This window comes from Cibotium barometz, chromosome 27 (assembly GCF_041138505.1).
Source record: "Cibotium barometz isolate CiBa-2024 chromosome 27, ASM4113850v1, whole genome shotgun sequence".
In the NCBI taxonomy this organism is placed as follows: Eukaryota; Viridiplantae; Streptophyta; class Polypodiopsida; order Cyatheales; family Cibotiaceae; genus Cibotium; species Cibotium barometz.
This window is the reverse complement of record NC_141072.1, coordinates 17969873-17996785: the sequence shown is the minus strand read 5'-3', so window position 1 is coordinate 17996785 and position 26913 is coordinate 17969873. Positions and strand designations below refer to the sequence as shown.

Here is a 26913-nt window from a genome sequence, read left to right as displayed (position 1 = left end):
GATGTAAAGTTGTAAGATAAGAATCCACCCAATCTCGACTCAACTTCAATTATAGTCGGGATTTCAAGAATCCAACCAGTTGGTAAAGACACTCGAGGGTATTAAACGGTTTTTACGAGGCAATTGAATTACCAAATCCTTTTTTCCAAGATTACATGTTTCATAGCCTTGCCAGTACGAACGTTCAACGGAGTCCCTATTTTCTAATTTATTTTCAAGAATATATTTTTTCTAGCCTTTTTTTGGCAGGGACATATATTTTCTAGTCCTTTTTTACAGGGACATATTTTTCTTCATCCTTATTTTCAAGAAATTAAAGAAACAACCCGGGTAAATAAAACCCCTTTGAGAAATAGATTAACCTTTTTTCTAGAAATTCAACCTTGAAAATTACACTAAAGGTCTGTTTTTTTCTGACACTTAAGGGGGTCCAAAAAACAAAAGCCTTAAAATAATTTACATCAGATCATAATGTCGTGCATTTCTTTATTTGCAAGACACTTATGGTACAGAGAACTTCATGATCGCCAACAAAATGTGCTGAGCTACTACAACGGATCGGGCGATGGCCTTCGATTGCACAGTCCAGCTGGTACCCAACTTCCTCCCTTGTTTTAAATGCGTCGAGCTTCATGAACAAAGACAACACACACACTTTGGCCTTGATGCCATCCTCCCTTGCTAACATGATTGTTCTTCAAACGCATCCCTACCTCAAAAGACCTCGCAAGAGTCAAAGAATATCCAAGAAAGGCCCCTGTGGTTAGCTAACCCTTCAGTGGATTTGTTCTTAATATTAGAAGAAGAAGACCTTCAACTACTTCCCATCAGCAGGCTCATTCTGCTCAACACGACCCACCCTTCTTAAAGAGGTCGGGAGTTCAAACCCGAACACGTCATGAAAAAAAAAAAACCAGATCTTCAGCTGATCGCTATAGAAGCCAAAAGTCACATTTTCCCTTGTTCTCATGACTGACGTTCATGTGGGAGGATTAGCCATGGAAGAATCAAACTCTCTTATCGGTTTCAGCTTCGTCGACCACGAGATCTGGTTGTTCCTACTGTGAGTCCTTATGAGGATTGTCTCTTGGAACATTCAGGGTCTTGGGGGTTTTTTTTCGCGTCGGCGGAAGCAAATTGTAAAAACCCAGCTTTATTGTGCAGTCATCACAGGTGGACCTATGGATATATTGCTCTTGCAAGAGCATAAACTAGATGCTAGCTAGTGTGGGAGATCAGGCAAGCTTCTCTCGGGACACACGTTTTGGTCACTCCCTTGTTGGTACCAAGGGACACACGTTTTGGTCACCGGTTGTTGGTACCAAGGGTGGTGTTTGTATCTTTGTTTCAGCTTTGATCTTACCTTGCATCATTGGCAATGGTGTCATTTTGCCTGCGAGAACGCAGTGGATCCTTCTAATGCAAGGTACTACACGCATTGTTATTCTCAACCTCTATGCTCCTAACCATAGAGGTGAGAGGATTGCCTTTTGGAAATCTCTCACTACACTGATGCCTCTTGCCGACCATTGGATTACTGGTGGGGATTTTAACATGGTTGAGATGCCAACGGATAAAAGAGGTGGACATGAGAGCTTGGTGCATCCTCTTGAAAGAGCGTCTTGGGAGAGGTTTATACTCTCCATTCATGGCAGAGATTGTTGGCATGAGGATGACATTTCGAGGAGACCATCCACGCTTCTTTATTCATGGTCTAACAAGAGAAGGGATGCAGGATGTATTTATGCACGGTATTTTATGTGGATGATTGGGTGCTTGACAGAGGGGGGCATACCTTTATTGCTACAGGCACCTCTAAATTGGATCATTGCCCAGTGGTTTTATGTATTAGAGATCCGAATTGCCATGGATCAGCACCCCATGTATGCATCCTTGATCATTTGTTTTCAGATGCAGAGCTATCACGTCGTATGCTTGATATTTGGATATCTCATGATTTCTCACAGGCCTCTCAAAGCCTGGCCTTTGCTCTCTGTGATATTAGTGACAGAGGCCTTGGATTTAGAAAGGGCTATTAGACGTAGATTGGCTGCCTTACAAAAAGAGCACAAGAAACATCCTCATGCTCAAAGGGTTGCAGATTCTTTATGTATTGTTAGGGCAGAACTTCATCACTCTCTTGAATAGCGTGCACCGTGCGGAGTATCGTTTCCATGCCCAGGAATTCTTTTGGACACAGATGGGTGGCAGATGCAACAAACATTTCTTTGCTACTCACGACCCATCTCATGCCAGAGATAGTGTCAAGCAATTGCAGGATTCACATAGCACTCTTCACTTAGATCCTCTTATGGTTAGACAGATTGCCACTGATTTCTATCGCCAGCTTCTTAGTGCTGAGCCGTACTCTGATTTGAGACACATGGCACAGAGGAAGGTTTGGAATGCATTGCCACACTTGATCACTGAGGAGATGTGTGCCGCTCTGGATGTCCCTTTTTCTATGCAGGAGTCCAGTCATGCTCTTCATGCCTTATCTCATGGTAAGTGTCCAGGGGAGGATGGCCTCTCCCCTGTTTTTTTCATTACTTTTTGGGATGAGATTGGGACTGAGATCACATCGGCTCTTCAGGAGATGTGGGACACAGGTTCTATGCCTTCTTCTCTCATTGAGGGGCTTATTTATCTTATTCCTAAGAGTGGGGATAAGACATTGATTGGCCAGTGGAGACCTATCATTCTACTTGGGACTGCATATAAGATTCTTGCTAAGGCATTGAGCATCAGATCACAGCCAATTTTGCAGGATGTCATTCATGATACTCAGAATGGATTCTTACACGGCAGGAGCATCTTTAATAACATTTTCTTGTTTTGGGAGGCCGTTGATTGGGCTAGCGAGCAATTAGTCCTTAGCCATTGTGCTCTTGGATTTTGAGAAGGCCTATGATAGAGTGGATTGGGACTTCCTTGAGGGTACTCTTAGCCATATGGGCTTCTCTTAGAGATGGATCAAGGGAGTTTCATGCATGTATCGTGATGCCCATAGTAGAGTGCTCGCTTGTGGGGATAGAAGAGTGGTTTCAAATTTCTCGCTTGGTACGACAGGGTTGCCCTTTAGCCCCATTATTATATATCATAGTTGCAGAGGCCATGAGCATCTTTCTCCGCTCCATTGCTGGTATTTCCGGATTGAGGTTGCCTCTTTGTAGTCAAGAGGAATTGGTTGACTTTGAGTTAGTTGATGACACAACCATGTTCTTGGAGGCTTCACATATATGCTTATGTTCCTTCTGGGTAGCACTAGAGGAGTTCTGTTTGGCAGCAGGGGCTTGGCTCACAGTTATTCAGCCCAAACGAGAGGGGGGCTTGAATATTATCGATCCGGATGTTCAGTGTAGGGCGTTGCTCTGCAAACTTGTGGTCAGAGGTTTCCTACTAGGCATTGAGCCTTGGAAGGATTTTTTTTTGTCTCAGATTTCCGGATGTACACCCTGGGTCGGGAGAGACTGGATGCCCAACACACGATTTTTGTTCACAGAGGCTGATATTAGGGCACCATCTTCCCCTCTTATTGCAGCCATTGTCAAAGCATGGAGAAGCATGAGATCTTTTTTGTGACAAAGGCTTCCTAGGTCTTTGGATGAGACTGATCGACAACCTATTATGTGGAACGAGCTCATCAGGGATGAGGCCGGTCGGCCACTTGGTGCATCTCGTTATATGCAGTGGTCAGGATGGGAGAGATGTGCATACACAATTCTTACTTGGAAGACCTTTAAGAGTCTTCCGGAGGATCAGAGAGATGCATCCATTCAGCATCTTAGGGGCTCTCGCATTCGTATTGATCAGATTGATGCAGCTATTCCGCATGAGTGGCTCTCTGGGACCTTTCATGGAGACTATCATCTGAGTTGGTTGGGAGTTTTTTCGAGGATAGTCATACCTCTGCAGGTCACTGCTCTCCCGGGCCAAGAGGCTACAGATTGCATCATTTACTCTATCATGCCTGGAGATTCTGAGACTGTACAACATTGTTTATGGGGATGCGGCAGTGCACAGCAGATTTGGAGTTCTGTAGCCCAACTTATGGAAAAATTGAGCGGCCGAGCCATGCATGTGACTCGGGAGGCAGTTGCTTGGCTCTCCTAGTCCGGTCCGCAGCTCTTTTATGAGGGCTACAGATTCTGCTATTTTCATTCGTAGAGGTATTGCCCAGCATGGTTTATTGCAGGATGTCCCTCACTCTGGTTATACACCCCCCAGACAGAGATTGACACCAGTTGGGAGACTGTTGTTTTCCGGCTTATAGCTGTGATTGTTGTATGTCTTTTTCATACTTAATAGAAGTCTCTTTCTGAAAATAAAATAAAATATAGAGCATTCAAAATCTTCATGAAATACACTTAAAAACATGCATAGATTGCCCAATGCCCATATGAGACTTGGAGTCCAGACTCTTGAGTCACGAGTTTTGACAGGTAGCAGGCTGGTCCTTGGCCCCTGGGTGCACACTGCAGATGATGCATGATACATCCCATCCCAGTCATGATCCAAACATCAATGTTCAAGCTTTTTACTATGAAGGTTAAAACCTTTGAAACATAGTACCTTGAAAGTTAAACTTTTAACCATTGACCTGAGACCAAGCTAGGATCTTGATAGAAAAGTGAAAGACTCAATACTCAAGAATCAAAACTTGAGTGAATCATGAATGTGACAAACCAAGACATCTATGCTTGTAGAGAGTCATATATCTGTTTTGGGAGCATTGCCCAATCCTTTCCCCTTTCAACCCCAAGAAATGGGCCTTAACACATGTTATGCTTTCACCTGCTACCTGCCCGCAAAAATTGCACTTCCATTTCTCAGAGCAAGAATTATTGTATTTTGCATGTGGAGTGACATGTTCCCACATGACATCCTTGGGACGAGGCATGTTGATAATGGAATGAAATTTAGGCCAGCCTGGCAGAAAAGCCCCAATTTCAAGATCTGCATTTTGCCCAAAGATCAGGAAAAATCAGAATTCATTGACTGTACCTACCTCAAATACAAGTTGCGGCTGACCCAATGCGATAAGAGACGGCTGTTTGGGTGACGAAATCAGGCAAATGTGCAGGCAAGAGAGAAACACATGTGCACATGGCTATAGAGAAGCTTTTTTGTTCTTTGGTCTACGTGGGTTGCTTTCAAGATAACCCAAAGAACACAATTAAGATAAGATGCCTGACAAAAAAACTTTTCATACAGTCAGTACTTTTACGAAATGTGTTTCGCCAGCAAATGTGATTATATGTAAGTTGTTCTTCCTACTTGGGTGCCCTGGCAACCTAACTCAGCCAGCGTAATCTGACCTGTCTACCCTTTCTGTTCGGCCTGTCTGCCCACACTGCTGCTTGCACTGTGGTTGGCTTGGTTATTGGCGCCTGGCTTGTCCACATGGTGTCGGTGGGTGACACACTGTGTGTCTCTATGTAGTTCACTGTTGGTTACTATTCTTGAGTTATATGCCATCGTGCATAATAGATGTATTTGATGGACTACTTTGTCTCAAGGACCCTCATGGACTTGTGTTAGATGTTAAAAATCTTTTCTCTCTCTGTCTGTATTTGTATTATTGTGGTCAGTTACAACTCCTTGACTATGGTAGGGACTATACAAAGTTAGTTTTCAGAAGAAATATTCTCCTCTAGCCTTCTTCACCTTTCCCCAACCTCTTGTTTTCGAAACTCTCCGGAGCAAACAGGAGGGCATTTCACCATCTTCAGTAACAGCATTTTGAGCACTTTATTTTTCATGTAATCTATTACTCATATGTAGAATGATGCTAGATTTGTGAACATTGTCATGGCAAACAATATATATACTGGCCTGAGGCCCAAGATCCACCCTAGTTACCATTTTTCACCACCCGTAGTAGGCACTTTTTATATCTGATCGTAGTTTATGAGGAAGCACCTTTGCACCCACGACCTCCTGGTCCTAGACAAACACCTTCACCACTTGAGCTATCACCTCATTGGCCATGGCAAGCAATATTATCTTACATGGTATCAGACTTATATTGTTGGATAAATTATTTTTTTGCCACTGCTGGCTGTAGCTAAAATTCATAATCTTGATTTTAGTAGTGCTATTAGTCAATTTTAGACTACAAACATAATAAAGCTCTTAGCGTTGCTGAAAAGCTTTTTTCTTTGGTTTTTATTTTTGGGTTTTTATACAGAGAGGAAATCCCATCCAACACAAGAAGCTTGTTCGAATAGGATGTGGAGCAGGTTTTGCCGGAGACAGGCCTAGTGCTGCACTAAAGCTACTTTTGAAAGTGCCAGATATGGATTACCTTGTGCTTGAATGCTTGGCTGAGAGAACACTAGCCATTCGCCATGAAACAATGATGGCCGGAGGAAAGGGCTACGATTCTCGAAGTACGACCCCTTTGATATACATCATTGTCATGCTGAGAAGTTTTTTAAAGTCCAAGTCATTTTTGTTTGGAGGCATGTGGTTCTAAGCATCGTGCTTAAAGTTTTCTTTATGTTTGACTCTATTGGCTTCACATTTTTTTGAAGCTAAGATGTGTATATAATTTCTGGTTTGCCGTTTCCCTCTTTTTCTGTGATGCTTGCTCTCCCAAGTGTGCTGCTTGTTTTCCCCATGTTGGGGATGTAAGGACAGTGTTTTGCCATTCCCATGCTTGGGAAATGCTATTTCTGCAACTAACTGTATCAGCACCTTGAGTACATCACAACAGTTGAGAGCTTTTATCAATTGCTATTTCTTTTTGTTCATTTTAAGGTGTCACATGCATTTACGCCAACACTCAAATGCATTTATGATGATAAGGCTATTAATTAGGGTCAGGGCTATTGGCATATATGCTATGAGTTATGCCACATATGCTATGAGTAGTGCCACATGCTAACCAAGGGCACTTTTCTCCCTTTGGGTTTTCCCCCGTGGATATTAGGTGTGAAAGGACACCACATTTGTATTTTGATATTGTGGAGTCAACTCTCTTGCTCCACACATTTCTATGCCATGTTCTTTGTGTGACTATCAATCACCATCTCTCTCTCTTGAGAGTGCTTGCTGTTGTGCTTCTTTGTGTGCTTCATTTCTGTGCAACCCTAACAGTGGTATCAGAACAGGGTTCCCCCCTCTGCACGCCTGTTTGTGGAGTTCTTTCGCCGGCGTTTCTTCTGTCGACTTCTGTGCGCTTCCGTCGACTGCAGATTTCCGTCTGTTGTTTGCAGATTTTTGTCTATGCTCCCTGCCGCTTGTGCTCCGCCCGCCTGTTTCAGCCACCAGCTTGGGCGGCACTAGTGGTGAGGGCTCCACCACCACCCCGCCACCTGGTTGAGCTCGCACCACAGTGGGCGGTGGCTGGTTGAGCCTCGCCAAACTTGTGGCTTACGTGGCAGAGCCCATATTTTGGCAAAATCTTGTGCTTCATCCGACCGGCGGCATTGTCGTCCAGCCTGTCCCCGTCGCGATTCTGTCCGGCACGCCACTGGTCACAGTTGCCCAGGCGCCTTCGTTGCCTCCTGCCCGTTATCTGCGCGTCCTCGTTGCCTGCCCCGTTAACTGCACGTTGTCGGCTCTCCCACGCCATTTACCGCCTCCCGTCTGCAACTCAACTCCGTACCCATCTGCTGCCTCCTGCCGAGGTCATTGGCTGTTGCCTCCTGGTGAACCTGCCTGCAGCAAGCAAGCTAACTTCTACAGTGGTATCACAGTAACCTTGCCTTCTTGAAAATTTAGGGTTCTAGCTCAAAGGTAATCGATTTTTGCTTTAGCTCATGGGGCTTTTGTGAATTTAATGCTTCATTGCAAAAATCAAGTGCAGAGACAGCAGTGCAGGGCAACATCTGGGTGGATGATTCAGGAAAAATTTAGGGATTTTTTAGAATTTGCACAATTGCAATTACAGGACACAGAAATTTGGGGCTGTCTTAAAATCAATGCTTAATTGCACAATTAAAGCTCATTGGTACACAGATTTTTGGCGCTTTTGTCAATTATGTACAATTGATAAATCTATGTACATTGGTACACAGATTTTTGGCGCTTTTGTCAATTATGTACAATTGATACATAAATCAGCCCATTTGTGCTCAAAAATTTGGGATTTTAAGCATTGCTTATTTGCAACCTTGTATTTGGGGCAAAACATTTTGCATAGGACTTTGTGGTTTCCTGGCATTGCACTCCGGTGTATTTGGGATTTTGCTTGCAGGTGCGTTTTACAACATATTTGGTTGCACGTGTTTGCATGTCTCTTGCAAGAGATTTCAGCACATGGTTGGAAATACGACCGATATATTCGGTGTTTTGTCCCAAGAGGATAAATTGGATGGCAGTAATTACTCCCTTTGGAGTTTCATGGTCCGAAATCTTCTTGTGGCCAAAGGATTATGGGGTTATGTGTCAGGTGAAGATGTATGCCCTGTTGACATAGCACCTAATGGTGCTCAACAAGCTGCAGTACCCACTCCTCCCTCACAGGAGCAGAAGAGATGGGATACTCGCGATGCCCAAGCGATGGCTTTGATTGCTCTGTCAGTAAAGTGATTAATCATACCGCATATACGGTCTTGCAGGACCTCATGACGAGCTTGGGATGTACTTGAAACCATGTATCAGGCAAAGAATGAGGCCCGGGTTGCATTTCTTAAGAAAGAGTTGGAGAACTTGGACATGAATAAAGGTGATAGTATAGTTGATCATCTTACAAAGATCCAGGATCTTCGGGAGCAGTTGCTCAATATTGATGAGGTCATTTCTGAAAAGGAGCTAGTTTCCAGGACACTATCTGAGACTATCATCTTTGCTAGAAACCTACTTGAACTTCCACACATCGCTCACTCTCTCTATGCGGGGAAATCCGGAACCAATCTTGTTTGAAGAGTTGGTTGGTTTGTTACTACAGGAGGAGCAGAATCGGAAGAACAAATCTTCCAGCATGCGTGGCAGTGATGGGGCTTTTGTTGCCCAAGACAAGGGCAAGGAAAAAGCCAAACACAATTTTTAGCCAAAGGCTGATTCGGGACAGCCTTCACAAAAGACTAAAAATGATGCAGGCAAGCCCAAGAAAAAGGAAAAATGTCACTACTGCAAGAAGCCAGGTCATTACTTGAATGAGTGCAGAAAGAGGCTTGCAAAGGAGAAGAAAAAGGAAAGCGGCATGGCTGTAAATTCTTCTTCATCACATGTAGGGAAAGATGATGCGTCAGTAAATCTTGTGCAGAATGAGTGGACTTTCCTTACTTGCAGTTATGATGCATCATTGGAGCATATGTCTCTCAGTGTCAATGAAAGACACGACACATGGTACTTTGACAGTGGTGCTTCTAAACACATTACCTCACGGAGGGATTTGATTAAGAAGCTTATGGCTGTCCTTGAAGACAAGCGGGTAACATGTGCAAACAATTCTTCTTATCTAGTTCAGGGAGTTGGTGAGGTGATCCTCACAACAACAGATGGTGCAGAATTATGTCTTCCAGATGTATTGTTTGTGCCAGGGATTAAGAAGAACTTGCTGTCCGTCTCCTCTTTTGCTAAAAGAGGATATGCAATGAACTTTGAGGACAAAAGATGCACAGTCAAAGACCGTGAAGGTGGCTATGCATTGGTCATTTCCGGCACATTGTACCATAGGTTATATTAGCTTTATAGGTTTGACAGGAGAGAGCATGATGCTCATGTGGTTACCACTCTTACATCTGCCATGCATGAGGTAGAATTGTGGCATGCCAAGTTTGGGCATGTGAATTATGGCAGTTTGATGCTATTGCAAAGGCATAACATAGTATAGGATATGCCTCATGTAGAACTGCCACCAAAACATGTATGTGAAGAGTGCATATTGGGTAAAATGCATAGAAATGCATTCCCAAAAGATGGATCAACAAGGGCTGTCCGGAAATTACAGCTTGTGCACAGTGATGTGTGTGGTCCTATGCGGATACCATCTTTTGGAAAGCATCTATACTTTGTAACCTTTATCGATGACTACTCTAGATTTGCTTGGGTGTATCCCTTGAGGGCAAAATCTGATGTATTTGCATGTTTTCAGCATTTTGTGGCACAAGCTAAAAATCAAACAGGTTGCAAAGTGTAGACCCTCCATGCAGATCGAAGGGGGGAATACATGTCCATTGCTTTCATAGCATTTATGGCAAAAAAGGCATAAAGCATTAATGCACGATGTCATATTCTCCTCACCAAAATGGTGTTGCTGAGAGAAAGAACAGGTCTTTGATGGAAATGGCTAGATGCATGGTTAAAGGCAAAGGCTTGCCTCGCAAATTCTGGATGGAGGCAATAATGTGTACTACACATGTGTTCAATAGATGCCTTACCAAAGCATTGAAAACCATAACGCCAAATAAGGCTTGGCATGAAAGGAAACCTAAAGTTGATCACTTTAGAGTTTTTGGATGTATAGCATATGCACATGTACCTTAGCAATTGAGAGGTAAGTTTGATGACAAAGAAGCTAAGGGCGTATTTGTAGGTTACACTGGTGGCAGTAAAGGCTACTGTCTCTTTAATCCTTCCACACAAACGATTTTGGACAGCAGAGATGTTTTATTTGCTGAAAATTCAGACTAGCTATTGGCTGAATTTTTTGGACAGCTACCTTCGAGCCTACGTAACATGTTTGAAGGACTTCTCTTGTTAGGAATTAATGGCTCAACAGATCAGCCATCAACTTTGCCTAATGGATAGCATTTGGGTGCTCAAAATCAGCCCATGAATGAGCTCATTACACCTCATCATAGCCATGATGATCATGATGATCATTCTTTTGATGATGATGATATCTATTATGATGTACAGTGTATCCAAGAAATGAGCTGATAAAGGAAAGGAAATTGGATGTGCCTACTCCAATTCTAGAAGGATGCGAGGAAGGGACTCATAGCAGTGACCTCATGGCAAGAATGTTTGAGGAAGTAGAGCAAGATTTGTCCATCCATTCATTCCCTGAGGTTGAATATACGACAAACACAGAGGCAGTGGAGCAAGAGCGGACAGCAACGGAAGAGGCTAGAGTTGTGCCTCGTTGGCTGCTCCGTACTTTATAGGAGAGCAAACTTTCAGCTCCACTTGGTAGTAGGACACGGGCTGGTTCACGTAATGCAAGAGAAGAGGCAGATGTTGCTTGCAACAGTACACTTTGTGATGCAGATGAGCCAGATTCATTTGAAGAGGCTAATGAGGATGAGCATTGGATGCAAGCCATGCAAAATGAGATGGATTCTATCCATAAAAACAGCACATGGGATTTGGTAGACTTGCCTGTTGGTAAGAAGCCCATTGACACAAAGTGGGTTTACAAGTTGAAAAGAAAGTCTAATGGTACTAGTGACAGGTACAAGGCAAGGCTAGTGGTGGCCAAAGGATATGCCTAGCAAAAAAGCATTCATTATAATGAGACTTTCGCACCTACTTCTCGTATAGCCACAATTAGATGTGTTGTTGCATTGGTTGCACATCATGGATGGAATGTGCATCAGTTGGACATAAAATCAGCTTTTTTCAATGGGGATTTGCAGGAAGAAGTGTATGTAAATCAGCCCATTGGTTTTGTGATGCATGGTCATGAAAACAAAGTATGCAAGCTTTGAAAAGCACTTTATGGTCTCAAACAAGTTCCCTGAGCTTGGTATGAGAAGATACATACTTATTTGACCACGCAGGGATTTTGCAATTGTCCTACATAGAGCACTCTCTATGTGAAAGAGGATCATGGCACTTTGATTATGCTCGTTCTTTATGTGGATGACATGTTGCTAACTGGGAATGATATGGTGAAAATTTCAGCATTCAAAGCTGAATTGCAAATGTCATTTGAGATGACAGATTTGGGATTGTTGCATTATTATTTGGGCATACAATTTGTGCAGACAGATGTTGGGATTTATGTACACCAATCAAAGTACATTCAGAAGTTGTTGCACAAATTTGGGTTTCAAGATTGTAAGCCCATCTCTACTCTGATGGAGCCAGGGTTGAAATTGAGCATGCATGATGTTGCAGAGCCTTTTGATATGAGTGTTTACAACCAAGTAGTGGGCTGCCTTGTATACTTATGCACACACGCCCAGATATTCAGTTTGGGGTTTCCCAGTGTAGCAAATTTATGCACAGCCCAGGTACAAAGCATTGGCAAGCAGTGAAGCGGATCTCCCGCTATCTTCAGGGCTCCTTGGATCTTGCGTTGGTATATCCCGCCGGGGGGGGGAGGGGGGCATCTTGCAATTACATGCTTACAATGATTCCGAGTGGGCTGGTGACTATGATACACGGCAATCCACCAGTGGGAATTGTTTCTTTTTGGGGCATTCATGCATATCATGGCTGAGCAAAAAGCAGCCCATTGTTGCCACATCTACTTGTGAGGCTGAGTACATGGCAACCTTTATAGCCACAATAGATTGTGTATGGTTGAGGAGATTGATGACTGATCTTCGTGAGTGTCAGTAGACACCCACCACCATACTCACTGATAGTCACGAAACCTAGTGTTTCATGCACGTACTAAGCATATAGAGATTCATTATCATTATGTCAAGGAGAGGATTCATGCAAGGGAGATCTCATTATCTTACTGCTCTACACAGGACAATGTTGCAGATCTGTTCATGAAGGCGTTGCCTCGAGAGAGGTTTGAAGCTGTCTGCAAAGCTTTAGGCTTACTCTCCTACAGAGAGTAATCTGTTGCTGACCTTGTACAGGTTCACATTGCCACTACAAGGGGCATTTATTGGCATATATGCTGTGAGTTATGCCACATATGCTATGAGTAGTGCCACACGTGAACATGGGCTAACCAAGGGCACTTTCCTCCCTTTGGGTTTTTCCCCATGGATATTAGGTGTGAAAGGACACCACATTCGTATTTTGATATTGTGGAGTCAACTCTCTTGCTCCACACATTTCTATGCCATCCTCTTTGTGTGACCATCAATCACCATCTCTTTTTTTTTTCTTTTTTTTTTCGTGAAATGGTGTTTTTTATTATATGTAAAAATGTACATTAGCCACATGGCTCACACAGAACCTATGGCCCCAAAAAAACCCCCACAAAAGCTTCTCTAAAGGATCATGACCATGCAAACCTGTACACTAATAAGAAAGCCTCCTAGCCAAATAAGCATCCCAGATAAAAGCATCAAAGATGAGCCAGCCGAGCCGCTGTAGACCATAACGAAATAACATCTGCATCCAGTAGCTAAGCTGAGAGAAGAGAAGAAAACTGCCAAAGCAGCAAACCGCGGATAGGTAGAATGTGCCCATGTATTCCAGACAAGGAATCAAAGATGAACCCATTCCGTGTAGTCCAAATATGCCAAAGTCTTGTCCATCTAAGGAAATGGAATATCACAAGGTGACTGTCCGAAGTAATGACTTGAGGACAAATCCCAAATATCCATTGATGAGCCGAAACAGTAGACCTCTCTACTACCTCCCAAACGCGAGAGACGAAAGACCAAATCTGACGGGCCACTGGACAACTCATGAACAGATGCATAACTGTTTCAGTGCATGTTGTGCAGAAGAAGCAAGAGGCCAATGTAATTTTACGACGGCTGAGCTGATCCCGTGTAGGTAACCCCCCCACCAACATCCTCCAAATGAAAACCTTACCTTGGTAAGGGAGTTTAGACAGTAGACCTCTCTACTGCCTCCCAAACAGTAGACCTCTCTACTGCCTCCCAAACGCGAGAGACAAAAGACCAAATCTGACGGGCCACTGGACAACTCATGAACAGATGCATAACTGTTTCAGTGCATGTTGTGCAGAAGAAGCAAGAGGCCAATGTAATTTTACGACAGCTGAGCTGATCCCGTGTAGGTAACCCCCTACCAACATCCTCCAAATGAAAACCTTACCTTGGTAAGGGAGTTTAGACTGCCAACCACGCATAAGAGTTTTCTGCCACCATGATTTAGACTTGAGCAATCCCCACACCTTATTGGCCTTGGCTGAAACCCAATCTTTCTCTGATACGAGCTTATGATAGACCTGGTTAGCTGAAAGTGATATCAAGTAACCAGATTTACATAGTGCCCAATCAAGCCAAGGCTGATCTGCAGATGGCCGAGGCAATGGAGTAAAAGGCTCAACTGCATGCATGATGTCAACCCATCTCTCTCTCTTGAGAGTGCTTGCCGCTGTGCTTCTCTGTGTGCCTCATTTCTGTGCAACCCTAACTTAATAAGGGCTTAGTCAATAATCAGCCCAAACAATGAATTCTGATCTGTAAAGGGACAAAAGAGGCTTTGTGTGTTGGGTGGGGTGCCAAGTTGCCTCTACCAAACTAAAGCCAGTGTGAGTGCAATAAATGCAAGTGATTCAGATAAACACACGTAGACCTAGGTCTCTAGTACCCCGGTCCCTAAGCTAGATATCTAAGAATGTAATTTTTTAAGGGAAGACTCCTCATGGAATTTGTAGCCAAATATTGTGGCCCTTCACCCCCTTTTGTCTACTCCTCTCTCCTCTTCTCTAAGGTTCTTCCCCCATCCCCCCCATTCAGTAAGAAAGGGACCGTGATGCCAGATCCTCAGCAAGGCCTCCCGGCACTTCTGCATGTGGTCTGAGCCACCCTAAAGCTGCCCCCATTGACCACAGAGGGTATGAATGATATCGAGCTAGATGCTTCGGATGGACTATGCTGGAGGGTGAGGGTGCCTTCGATGGCTTCACTGCATTGAGTTCTCCATATGTGCCATGCAGCTATACTGGTGCAAATCTCTCATTTTTGACTAGAACTTGGAGACCAGCGACCTGTAGGTGGAGTTGGAACTGGCACTGCAGAAATACGAAGGTTAGAGACTTGAACTTCCTCCTCATATGGCATATGACTGTGGCCTCAGTGGGCCAAGCAATTGTGCCCCACGTAACTATTTGGGTGGGGGGTCCGATCCATAGTGAAAATGTGTAGGATCCTCTGCCAAACCTGCTGAGCCTCCGGGTAATCCCAAAGAAAATGATGCTAAGACTCTTGGGGATGGCCACAGCTCAAACATAATGCTGGTCTACCCCCAATGGCCAAGTGCCAACTGCCAAGCTCCTATGAAGAGCTTGCCAAATGTGCCATGCAGCAATACTACTGCAAATCTCCCATCTCTAGCTGGAGCTAGGAGTCCAATGAATGGTCAGGCTGGAGTTGGAATTGGCATCGTAGAAATTCAACAATGAGAGACTTGCAAGGCAAGTCCCCCACCCTCCTCCTCATATGCCACGGTGGCCTAAGCCTCTGCCTTAGTGGCCCAAGTAGTTGTGCCCAAGTAACTGTGCGGGAGGGGGGCCTAGTCCCGGTCCATACTGAAGATGTGGAGAACCCGCTGCCAAACGTGGTGAGCCTTCGGGCAATCCCAAAGGCAGTGCTGTTGGGACTCTTGAAGATGGCCAGACCTTGAACAGCTTGCTGGCCTACCTCGTATGGCCAACCACATGCCAACTGCCAGACTCCGATGTGCTAGCTGCCCCAGACAAGGAGAGTGATCTTTCGTGGTTGAAAACTATCCCACAGCCTCTTCTAGAAATCTGAGAGAAACTGAGGAGGGATGCCCTAGGACTGTCGGTGCCTTCGATCTCTAGCATCTGAATCCTGCGGCCGAGCCGTGTGGTGTAAGTAAAGAAAGGGGTGCTAGGAGGCTCCTCACTATCATAGGGATCCTGCAAAGTCCACTTCCCCGGGTCCTATTGGCGTCCCTCCCAAATCCATCATCGCTAGAATCTCTCTCTAGCCACCTTGGTTGGAGGAGGGTCTATGTGCCACTCGTGCATGAAAACCAATTACCCTCACTCTCTGTAAGGTGCATCCTCCAAAGGGGGCTCTGCTCTCTCAAGTCTGCCATGTGGTCCGATAGAGAAGGTGAGTAAGGTGGAGCTCTCTTTAGCGCCATGGGGTCGCCTCCCAAAAAGTGAATATGGTGTCTAGAATGCTCCGATCTTGGACGAAACCCGTCTGTGTGCCATGAACCACATCAGGGAGGAAAGGTTGCAAGTGCTGGTTGATGACTTTGGCAAGGATTTTGCAGGATGGGTCTCCAATGTCGAATCTCCAATCTGTTATCACCCTCCTTGGGAATCAAATGAATCAATCCCTTTGGTAGCCTCTCCGGCATGGAGCCCGTGGTCATAAGCTCATTGAAGGCAGCTTTGAGGCCGCCTTCCATGAGATTCCAATGCCAAAGAAATAATGAGACCAGAAGTCCATATTCTTCTAGGCATTTGCCCTTGGGGAGAACCTTTAGAGCCTCTGCTAGCTCCTCTGAATATAAGGGCATAAGCAAGAAATTCCGGAGAGCAGGGGGGACCACCTCTCTTGTGTGCCGCCAGACCTGATCACGTGTGTCCAACACCTGAGAGGAGAGTTGGGCACCCATAAGAAAAGAACAGAAGAAGTTTGTGACAATGGCTCGCACCCGCGCCGGGGGGGGGGTGTGTTGGATCAGTAGCTATTGATCCATCTCGGCCTCGGAGCCAGCGGATACCCCTGCGGATACCATCCCTCCACTTGTGTGGGCTAGAAATCTTAAAGAAATGTTTGGTGGCCTTGTCACCCACTGGGTCCAAAAGGAGGCTCTAGCATGGTGTCTGTATTCCACTCTCAACTCCTCCATGGAACTAAGCTCTGTGCGAGCTGCAACCAATTGGGCCTCAATCCACGGGCTATCTTGGGTGCCCTCCTGGAGCCATTGCAAGGAGGCAAGGGCTTGACGGATGTACCTCTCTTGCTCTAGGAAGCCAACCAATCTGCTCTGTGTAGACTTTTGTAATAACCTACTGAGGGGGGCTGTTGTGATAAGTGCTCGTAACGGTTCTTAGACAAAACTGTATCCTGCTGTGGCCTACCAGACTGGCATGTCTGGTGGGCGCTGCTCTACTGTGGGAGTCCGATGGTGGTTCCACCTTGGATTGGTACTCCCTTGCACCGAGATCCTCTGGGGCCGGGACCTGGTGCTTCGAGTCTCTGACAAAACCGTATCCTTTTGTGGCCTACCAGACTGGCACGGCACGTTTGGCGGGCGCCGCTCTGCGCTCTGGGATTCCGACGGTGGTTCCACCTTGGATTGGCGGTCTACCACTCCCTTGCACCAGGATCCTCAGGGGCTGGGACCTGGTGCTTTGAGTTCTGGGGGCCGAGACCCCCCCTTCCCCTTGATGAGGGGGGGGGGGGGTGGGGGCAATTGGGGGGGTGCCCTCCTGGAGTGACGGTGTGGACATGCTACACCACCTATGACTGCCGGGAGTAGGGGAAGGTATTCCTTTTGAGACCAGGAAAGGAGACTGTCACAGGAAAGCGTGAGACGCCAACTAGCGGGTCAAACGCTGGGTCAAAGCCGTGCTGCCACCTCGCAAAAAAGGCCCAGGCCATGCGCAGTGCGACGGGGCTTAGCTGCATGACTTTGTCCGATGCTGCAGGCGAATCAAACTCGACCTGGTAGCATCCACGCTTCAAAGGATGAATATCATTGATTTCTTGACTCGCTCAGCTGCATGACTCTGTCCGATGCTGCAGGCGAATCAAACTCGACTTGGTAGCATCCATGCTTCAAAGGATGAATACCAGTGATCTTTCTAGGCTCGCTGATAAGGCTTGCTTGCAAAAGAACCTTGAGCTGTCCATGCATTGGGCGGCTACCCACAATCTTGTAGAACAAGGTGGAGGCCTGGAGGGAGGCGACTATCGAAGCGAGGAGAGGTTTTCTTTGGTGGTCCTACAACCTCAGGAGGCCTGGCCACCCTTCTTTGGGTCAAACAAATGTCCGTTTGCCTTGATTTTCTTAGGCGATCTGACTTACTATGTAAGAGATTGCAATTGTCATCAAACTTCTGAGCATTAAAGCAACACTCATCAAAGTCTATGTGGTTCTTTGTAGAGGTCCACTTTGGAGAAGGAAAGGCAAGGGATGGTGGCCTCGGTCTGGGATGACAGAGCAGCTGCCATGGAGTCCTCCTGGAAGAGAGGACCATAAGACACTGAAACTTGCCACGGGAAGAACTGTCTGAAAGTTGCGTACACCTGACGAAGGAGAGGCTGAAGAGGAAAGGGTGGCGGGGGGGGAGCTGGAAACGGGGCAGAAAAGCGAAGAGGCAAGGAAGGCGGGGCTGGCGGAGAAGATGTGAGGCAAGGCGAAAAGGCTGGGCGCTGAGGGGAGGCCGTGCAGGGAGGAGGACTGGCAGGCAGGAGGAACGAACAGGAGAGGGCGAGATGGAAACAAGGAAGATGAAGGTGAGGAGGCTAGGTGCTGACAGGCTAACGGGAGGGGGGTGAGATGAAGAAGGCGCTGGCGGGCAGGGTTAACAGGAGGGGGGTGAGAAGGAGAAGAAGGCACTGGTGAGGACATAGGCGGAAGAGGGGGGGGAAGAGTTGTGCTAGCGGGAGGGAGCTCCAAGCTTGACCGTTCGTTACCTTGAATTGAACTTAGATTACAAGTGCATGGGCTTGGACTTGCCTAAATAGCCCTCATATGGAATGTCAAAGGTCTCGACCTTTGGAACATCCAACCTCCTTTCCATATCCCTTATCCCATGTAATAATCACCATTATGAACCTTAGTGAGAACCATACATTGAGATAACATCTAAACAAATAGAGAATATGTCCTAGGTGTGAAATAAGTTATCCTTGTTTTGGGGGGGAGGCGTTTTGGGTCTCTCATTGCTAGCAAGGTGCCTTTGCAGCCATGTCGTTTCTGTGTTTACATTGTATACTTATGAAAAATAACATGTTGTTTCATTTTTGTTCCATAACCATTCCCATTTCCTAACCCCTCTCGTTCCCATTCCTTACAACCATACCATTCTTGTTTCCATTCCCCATGACATGTAACTATGAGAAAATGTCGAGCTTTTCAACTCCGATAGCACATCCATGGATAACTCCTCATGGCACATGTGTAACTGGTGAATAATATCATGGCAAGGTCAGACTGCTCCCGATACTAAGGATGAAAGAGAGTTGATTGGGGTTCACCACTCTTGGGGAATGGACAAATTGATGTCCAGGATGATACCGCCCTCCCTCCATTGAGATAATATGTCTCTATGCGTGCGTGCGTGCGTGCATGTGTGAGTTAAGACACCCACTGCAAATGCAGCAAAGAATGCCAAGTCCATCAATCAGATACAATCACCTGTTGCCAAAGCAAAAGACAAAGGAAAAGAGAAAATGCAGGAATCTACAGTGATTGATCATGATGGGTTTCAACAACCCAAGAAGGTGATTGCATTAAAGCAACGTCCCCTTCAATCTCGACAATGGGATGCTTCTTCTCCTTCACCAGGACAGGCTTCTACTTCAGCTCCTGTCCTACAAAACTGGGTCGGGGTTTTGAAAAAGGGCATCCCTATATGTGATTCAGATGAAGAAGAGAATGCCATCGGTCGGACCTGCTCGCCTGGCTCGCCTGCTCCCTCGACCTGCTCGCCTGCTGTTCTGCTCGACCTGCTCGCCCCTTGTGTGTGAGCACGTCTGGTAAGGCGCGCCTGCTTCCTGGTCTATGTCGGGCCTGCAGCCCTCTTCGCGACTTTCTGAGGGTCCCTTCTTAGCGCACAGAAACACAGCATTCTCATCGTTAATCTGCCCTATCTTCCTCTCTTCCGCGACCTGTCTGCGTGTGTAGAAGAGTGTGTGTGTGTGCGGGTGTGTGTGTGTGTGTGTGTGCGCGCCTCGCTACAGGTCTTTGTTTTCCCCTCTGTGTAAGATAGTATTCCAATAGCGCTGTCCCCCTTTTTTTTCTGATCTGTGTCTTCCTGCTGAATCGAATAGTCTCGATGGCAGAATCAAGCAAGTATTATGTCAAGAGAGCTCTTTCTCCTGAACCTAAAAGACAATCAAGGGAATCTCTCCCCCCCATAGCTCCTTCATCTGAAGATGCTTCTTATGTGTTTGACATGTTGAATGAGGATTTTCAACAAAGTAGAAGAGAATGGATACTACCTGTTGGGGTAAAGGCGTTATGCCCACCCTTATAGTGTGTACAAGCCCATAAGTTATAGTACATAGTACACTTAGTACTTTTAATGTACTAAGTGCACTATGTGTACTAGTGCAATATACATGTGTGATAGGGGAGTCACACACTCATGCCTCATGAGTTGACTTATCCCCACAACTCTCTCTCTCTCTCTCTCCCTTGTGCTTCTCTGTGTATGTCTCCCACATGACCTAACCCTAATTTTTCTTTCTCCCATCAACTGGTATCAGAGCCAATCTGCAGCTCTCTGCAGGTGCAGTATTCTTCCAACACGATGGTGGGCGTGGAGCTGGTGAAGCGGGAGACTAGGCAGTCGTAGGCCTTTGTCCATACTCAGGCGTAGCCAGGCGCCTACTCGCCTACAGCAACCATGTGGAGCTGGTGAAGCGGGAGACTAGGCAGTCGTAGGCCTTTGTCCATACTCAGGCGTAGCCAGGCGCCTACTCGCCTACAGCAACCTAGGCTAACACAGCTTGAGCGAGTAAGATACGCAGGCGCTAGGCGAGCGAAGCGCACAGCAGCCAGGCGAAGCGTGAGCGAAGAAGCCAAGGACACGAAGGCAAGGACGCTCACTGGCGGGCGTTGAACCATTAGCGACCTGTGCTAGGCGAAGTGTTGGGCGGACAGGCTGACGGGCGGAACAGAACGGACCCTTTGTCCTTGCCTTCTCCAAAGCGTAACAACGCTTACGACCAGCAGCGCTCGCAGCAGGTGAGGTAGCGAGGAGGCCAGCGAGGAGACGTCCACGAGGAGAGCTATGCAACCTAGCATCCGTACACGCACAGCAATCTGAAGGCCCGCACGTGGGAGAAAAGCTCCACCACTCCTCTGCGTGAGATTTTTTTGAGAGCTTTTCAGCAAAATTCTGCATTTGCCCATCGCCAACCCCACAGTGAGGAGTTTTCATCAGCACAATCTTTCTGCAGCAGCACCAAATTCAACAAAACCAACCTGCAAATTGAAGAAAAATCAGATAATCAAGGTATTTGCCTCAATTCTTTTTGGGATTTGCAATTGAGCAGGTGCAATCATTAATTGAGCAGATACAGGCGCCGAATTGCTCAATTTTTGAGCAATATTGGCAAAATTGGGTGACATTGGTCACAATCAGGATCAATTTGCAGGAAATTGGTCACAATCAGGATCAATTTGCAGGAAATTGAATGTCAAAATTTGGGGCTTTTGATGTAATTGTGCAATTAAGCACTCATACATGCTGTATGATGTGAAAAATCGCACATTTGGGCAAAATTGCAGCAAATTGCAGCAAATTGCAGTGCAAATCAAGGGGCTTTTGTGCCGATTTGGTTGATTTGCATGCAGGCAATCGCATTTGATGTTGTGGATAATGTGTTGATGCCTTACAAGCACTCAATGTGCCTGTAAATCAAGGGGCTTTCATGTATTTGATGTATATGTGGCCAGGGGGAAGCATCGTGAACACTCTGGATGCCTTCATGTGCATCAATGTACCATGTATGATCAGAAATTGATATTAAATCAAGGGGCTTTTCAAGTTTGTATGCTTGTTGAGCTTGGCAAAGCAGCAGGCAAGACATTTATGCCTTGAATCCTCAAAAATCAGCTTGCAGTCAAGGGGCTTTTGCCCAATTTCTGTACGGAACTGTTGTATGCAGTGTTCGGGACTGTAAAAGTCTGATTTTCACTCATTTGGACAGCCAGGAGAGCATTTATTGCTATTGTACCTGCTGGTACAGATTTGGCACAGCTTTGTGCAAGTTTTGGCATGGCTGTACACTGTTTTGAGTGACCAAAAGGTTCAATTTCAGCTGCTGTACTTGCCGGTACAGGTTTGGTACATCATTGGTGAGCACTTGGTAATGCTGTACAGTACTTTGGAAGGGCAATAGAGCACATTTAAGGTGCTGTCCAAAATCTGCAGCAACCAGATTTTGGTGATTTCATCACATAAAGTGGGAGAAAAGTTGCATTTGTGCTTCCGCAGTGGGAGATAAACTTTGGGAGAAAAACTGTGAGCACTTTGTGTGCTTTTGGTGCAGTGTTTGCACATTTTTGCAGGGAGTCAGGCATTTACAAGTTGCATATTGCTATGGCAACCACAGGTGAGAGCTCTTCATTGCTTCACATCAAGAAGCTTGAAGGCTCGCATAACTATGATATTTGGCAAACCCAGTGCTACAATGTGTTGCTCCAGAAAAAGCAGCACAAGCCTATCAAAGAAAGGGGTGTAATGCCCGCTTCTCTTACTGCTGAAGAGTGGGAAGATATGGATGAGCTGGCAAGATCTACTATCATGTTGTCTGTGTCAGACTCATTACTTTTCAGCATTCGTGAAGAGAAGACAGCTTGGGGAATGTGGCAGAGATTGCAGGACTTGTATGCCCAACAAAGTGCCTCAAGCAAAGTGTATTGGTTGAAGAAACTCATAGGTCTTCAGATGAAGGAAGGGGCGTCTATGACAACCCATCTAAATGAGTTTAATGGTATTGTCAGCCAGGTCATTAATCAAAAGTTGGCAATGGACGATGAGTTCAAAGCCACTTTTCTGTTATGCACTTTGCCAGAGAGTTGGGACACATTCAGGACAGCCACTAGCAATTCGCATGCTATGCTGTCATATGCAGATGTTGAGGGTGCTCTTCTTCAAGAAGAGATGAACAGGAAAAACAACTCTGTTGGAAAGTCCAATGCAATGAATACACGTGGGAGATCCCAGCAAAGGGGGAAAAGCCAAGAAAGGGGAAGGAGCAAGTCTCGCTCCAAAAAGGATTTGGAATGTCATTATTGTGGCAAGAAGGGACACATTAAAAAGCAATGCTACAAATGGAAAAATGATCAAAAGGAAAAGGGAAAAGGCAAAGACAAAGAGAAAGATGAAGCCAAAGATGTAAAGCCAAAGGGCAAAGGTGGAGTCAAGATAGAAGAAATCAATGTGTCACATGCAGGTGGCAGTGAGGATGAGGTCCTATTTACTTCTTCACTTGATGCCCATTCACTTCTTACAGGTGGTCATGGTATGCACTCATGGATCATTGATTCAGGTGCCTCCTTTCATGTCACAGGTTGCAGAGACTTGTTTGTCAGGTATACTGCTGGCAATGAAGGAGTGGTTTATTTGGGTGATAACCATGCATGCAAGATTCTTGGCAGAGGTGATGTGAGGCTTGTATTTTCAGATGGCTCACAGCTTATGCTCCATGATGTCAGGCATGTGCCTGAGATCAAGAAGAATCTGCTTTCTACTGGACAGCTTGATGATGCTGATTATGTTACCACATTTGGTAGTGGAAAGTGGAAGATTAGTAAGGGCTCACTGGTTGTTGCCAGAGGCTCTAAGGTGGACACTCTTTATTTCATGCATGCAGGTGTTTGTCACCATGCTAATGTAAATGCAACCGAGCTGCCGGAAATCTCTATGTGGCATAGCCGGTTGGGACACATGAGTGTCAAAGGAATGGAGCAATTGTCTCGTTTGGGTTACTTGCCTTCTCTAAAGTTTTCAAGTTTTCAGTTTTGTGAGCATTGTATATATGGTTGGCAACTACAGTGCCCCCACAAGAAAGCTCTTGGATAGAAAGATACTCAGTTAGAGCTTGTGCATATAGATGTATGTGAGATGCCTCAGCTTTCTTTGGGAGGGGCAAAATATTTTGTGTCTTTTATAGATGATGCCACACGCAAGGTGTGGGTTTATCCTCTTCGTTTGAAGAGTGATACATTCGCAGTGTTTCAGAAGTTTGTTGCTCTAGTTGAGAATCAAACTGGCAAAACACTGAAGGCTTTGCGTCCCGACAATGGTGGAGAGTATATGTCCAAACAGTTTCAGGACTTTTGTGATGCTAAAGGCATCAAGAGGGAGCTCTCTACTCCTTATGATCCTCCACAAAACGGGACAGCAGAGAGGATGAACAGGACCATACAGGAGAAGGTCCGTTCTATGTTGTCACATGCTGCATTACCTCATGGTTTTTGGGCTGAAGCTGTTATGACAGCCGTTCACCTTATAAACAGGTCACCTAACACGAGGCTTGGTGGGAAAGTGCCAGAAGAAGTATGGACAGGGAAGCCTCCGTCATACAAGCACTTGAGAGTGTTTGGTTGCGTTGCGTACGTGCACATACGCAGGGAAATGCGCACCAAACTTGATCCTAAGTCTCACAAATGCATATTCCTAGGATATGGTGACAGAGGTGAAATGGGGTATAGACTTTGGGATCCCATGAATAGAAAGATCATACGCAGCAATGATGTCATTTTTGATGAAACATGCATGTATAAGGAGCCTGCAAGGCAACAGGAGCCTGGCAGAGTCATCTTTGATGATGATGGACATCATGGACAACAACAAAGGGCTGTAAATCAGCCATTACAGCAGGAAAACCAGCCCTTAAATGGTGCTGAAAATGGTCCAAATGGACAGCCAGAGATGGCAGAAGATATCCCTATGGATATACCACAGTTAGAGGAGATACCGGGCATGATTTTTCAGCCTTATGGCATGGAACAGGAGCCACCAATGGGTGATATGCAGGCTGGACAGCAACCTGCAAATGATGGTCATTGGGTACGGAGGTCCACAAGACCCTCCAGAGCCCCTGACAGGTTTGTTCCAGGGGTTGACTATTTGATGCTTACTGACTGTGGGGAGCCCTCATGTTATAAGGAGGCTTTACAGAGGGTAGACAAAGCTCTATGGGAGCGTGCCATGAAGTCAGAGATGGATTCTCTGCACAAAAATGGAACTTGGAAGTTGGTGCCTTTGCCTGCAGGCAAGAAGGTTTTGCCATGCAAGTGGGTATACAGGCTCAAAGTTGCACTAGATGCAAAGCCAAGATACAAAGCCAGGTTAGTGGCTAAGGGCTTTAAGCAGGAATATGGTGTGGACTTTGAGGACATCTTCTCTCTAGTGGTCAAAATGACCACACTTAGAGCTGTGTTAGCTTTGGTTGCGCATGATGATCTGGACTTGATTCAGATGGATGTGAAGACTGCTTTTCTTCACGGTGATCTCCATGAGGAGATATATATGCAGCAGCCAGAGGGTTATGCAGTGAGTGGAAAGGAGAAGCTTGTATGCAAGCTGAAAAAGAGTCTTTATGGGCTCAAACAGGCACCAAGGGAATGGTATTATAAATTTGATACATTCATGAAATCTCAGAAATTCAGGAGAAGTGACATAGATCACTGCTTGTACACCAAGAAAGCTTTGGATGGCAGTCTATTGATTCTCATTTTGTATGTTGATGATATGTTGATTGCCGGGAAATCTCGTAAAGAGATGGATGCCTTGAAGCAGAGGCTGCATCAAACCTTTGATATGAAGGATTTGGGTGATGTAAATCACATCTTGGGTATGCGGATACTTCGGGACAGAAATCAGCATGTGTTGTATTTGTCTCAGAAGGAATACATTGGCAAAGTCTTGCAGAGGTTCAATATGGACGGGGGGAAGAAGACTAGTACTCCTTTGCCTCCATATGTGAAACTCAGTGCTATGGACAGCCCACAGTCAGATAGAGACAGGGCTGATATGGCCAAGATTCCGTATGCTTCAGCTTGTGGCAGTCTCATGTATGCCATGGTTGCTACTAGGCCGGACATTGCATTTGCAGTGGGAGTGGTTTCTAGATACATGGCCAACCCTGGCGAGAAGCATTGGGAAGCAGTGAAAGGTGTCATGAGATACCTGAAGGGCACACAGGATTTGTGCATTTGCTTTGGCAAACAAGATGCATTAGTGCATGGTTACACGGATTCGGATTATGCCGGTCATCCAGATAACCGGAAGTCTACTACCGGTTATGTGTTTACATTCACAGGAGGTGCTGTGTCATGGATATCCAGGATGCAGAAGTGCACTGCCTTATCTACTACAGAGGCCGAGTATATTGCAGCCACAGAGGCTTGCAAGGAGGCATTATGGCTATCTCGGTTAGTGGTTGATTTGGGCTATACAGGGGATATTCCATTGTTGCATTGTGACAGTCAGAGTGCCATCCAGTTGGCAAAGAACCCTGTCTTTCATGCAAAGACGAAGCATGTGGATGTGAAGTATCACTTCATCAGAGAGGTGATAGAGAACAAGCAAATTCAGCTTGTTAAGATTCATACGGATGACAACCCGGCTGATCTGTTGACAAAGAGTTTGCCTCCGGAGCGGTTTGCTCATTGCAGACACTTGATGGGCATTGGATGAGGCCAGTTTCAGTCTTGATATGGCCTTGTATATTATCATGTACATGCTGATTTTTTCTTTTCCTTCATTTAAGGGCACTTTGCCTTTAAGTGGGAGGTTGTTGGGGTAAAGGCGTTATGCCCACCCTTATAGTGTGTACAAGCCCATAAGTTATAGTACATAGTACACTTAGTACTTTTAATGTACTAAGTGCACTATGTGTACTAGTGCAATATACATGTGTGATAGGGGAGTCACACACTCATGCCTCATGAGTTGACTTATCCCCACAACTCTCTCTCTCTCTCTCTCCCTTGTGCTTCTCTGTGTATGTCTCCCACATGACCTAATTCTTCCTTCTCCCACACACTACCTGCTCCGGAACTCACTTACAAGATGAAGTTGCCTTCTCTTGTGCATCCTCTGAAGAAGCTCTCTCAAACTACAATCATCATCTTTTTTCCAGGTAAAATACCCTCGGCTAATGATGTGGGACAATGGGTGAATTCTCTCCTAGGTGGATGCTATGTAGAAGGAGTCTATTTTGCCTCCAGAGGATTTTATGAAGTTCATCTCTTGGATGCATTGACAAAGCAAAAGATGCTGGAAATGTCCCCTCTATTTTTTGGTCGTCAAATGGTGCACATCATGCCTTGGTCTCCTAATAAGGATTATCAGAGTCTCATTAAACATCACTGCCCTGTATGGGTTGAAGTCGTTGATTTTCCAGATTACATGAGAACAGAGCTTCCAGGTTTAGCAATGACATTGGGACAAGTGAT

General features: G+C 45.6%; 1 protein-coding gene across 3 annotated transcripts in view; it reads left to right on the top strand.

The window, feature by feature from the left end:
* Window positions 1-466: 466 nt before the first annotated feature.
* Window positions 467-26913, top strand: part of LOC147623123 (propionyl-CoA carboxylase) — a 96089-nt gene continuing 69642 nt past the window's right edge. For all 3 annotated transcript variants that reach the window (XM_086821184.1, XM_086821185.1, XM_086821186.1), the window contains exons 1-2: window positions 467-592; window positions 6191-6392. In XM_086821184.1, the coding sequence (XP_086677310.1) occupies window positions 566-592; window positions 6191-6392 (229 nt within the window). In that variant the 5' untranslated portion in view covers window positions 467-565. The remainder of the gene's footprint in view (window positions 593-6190; window positions 6393-26913) is intronic.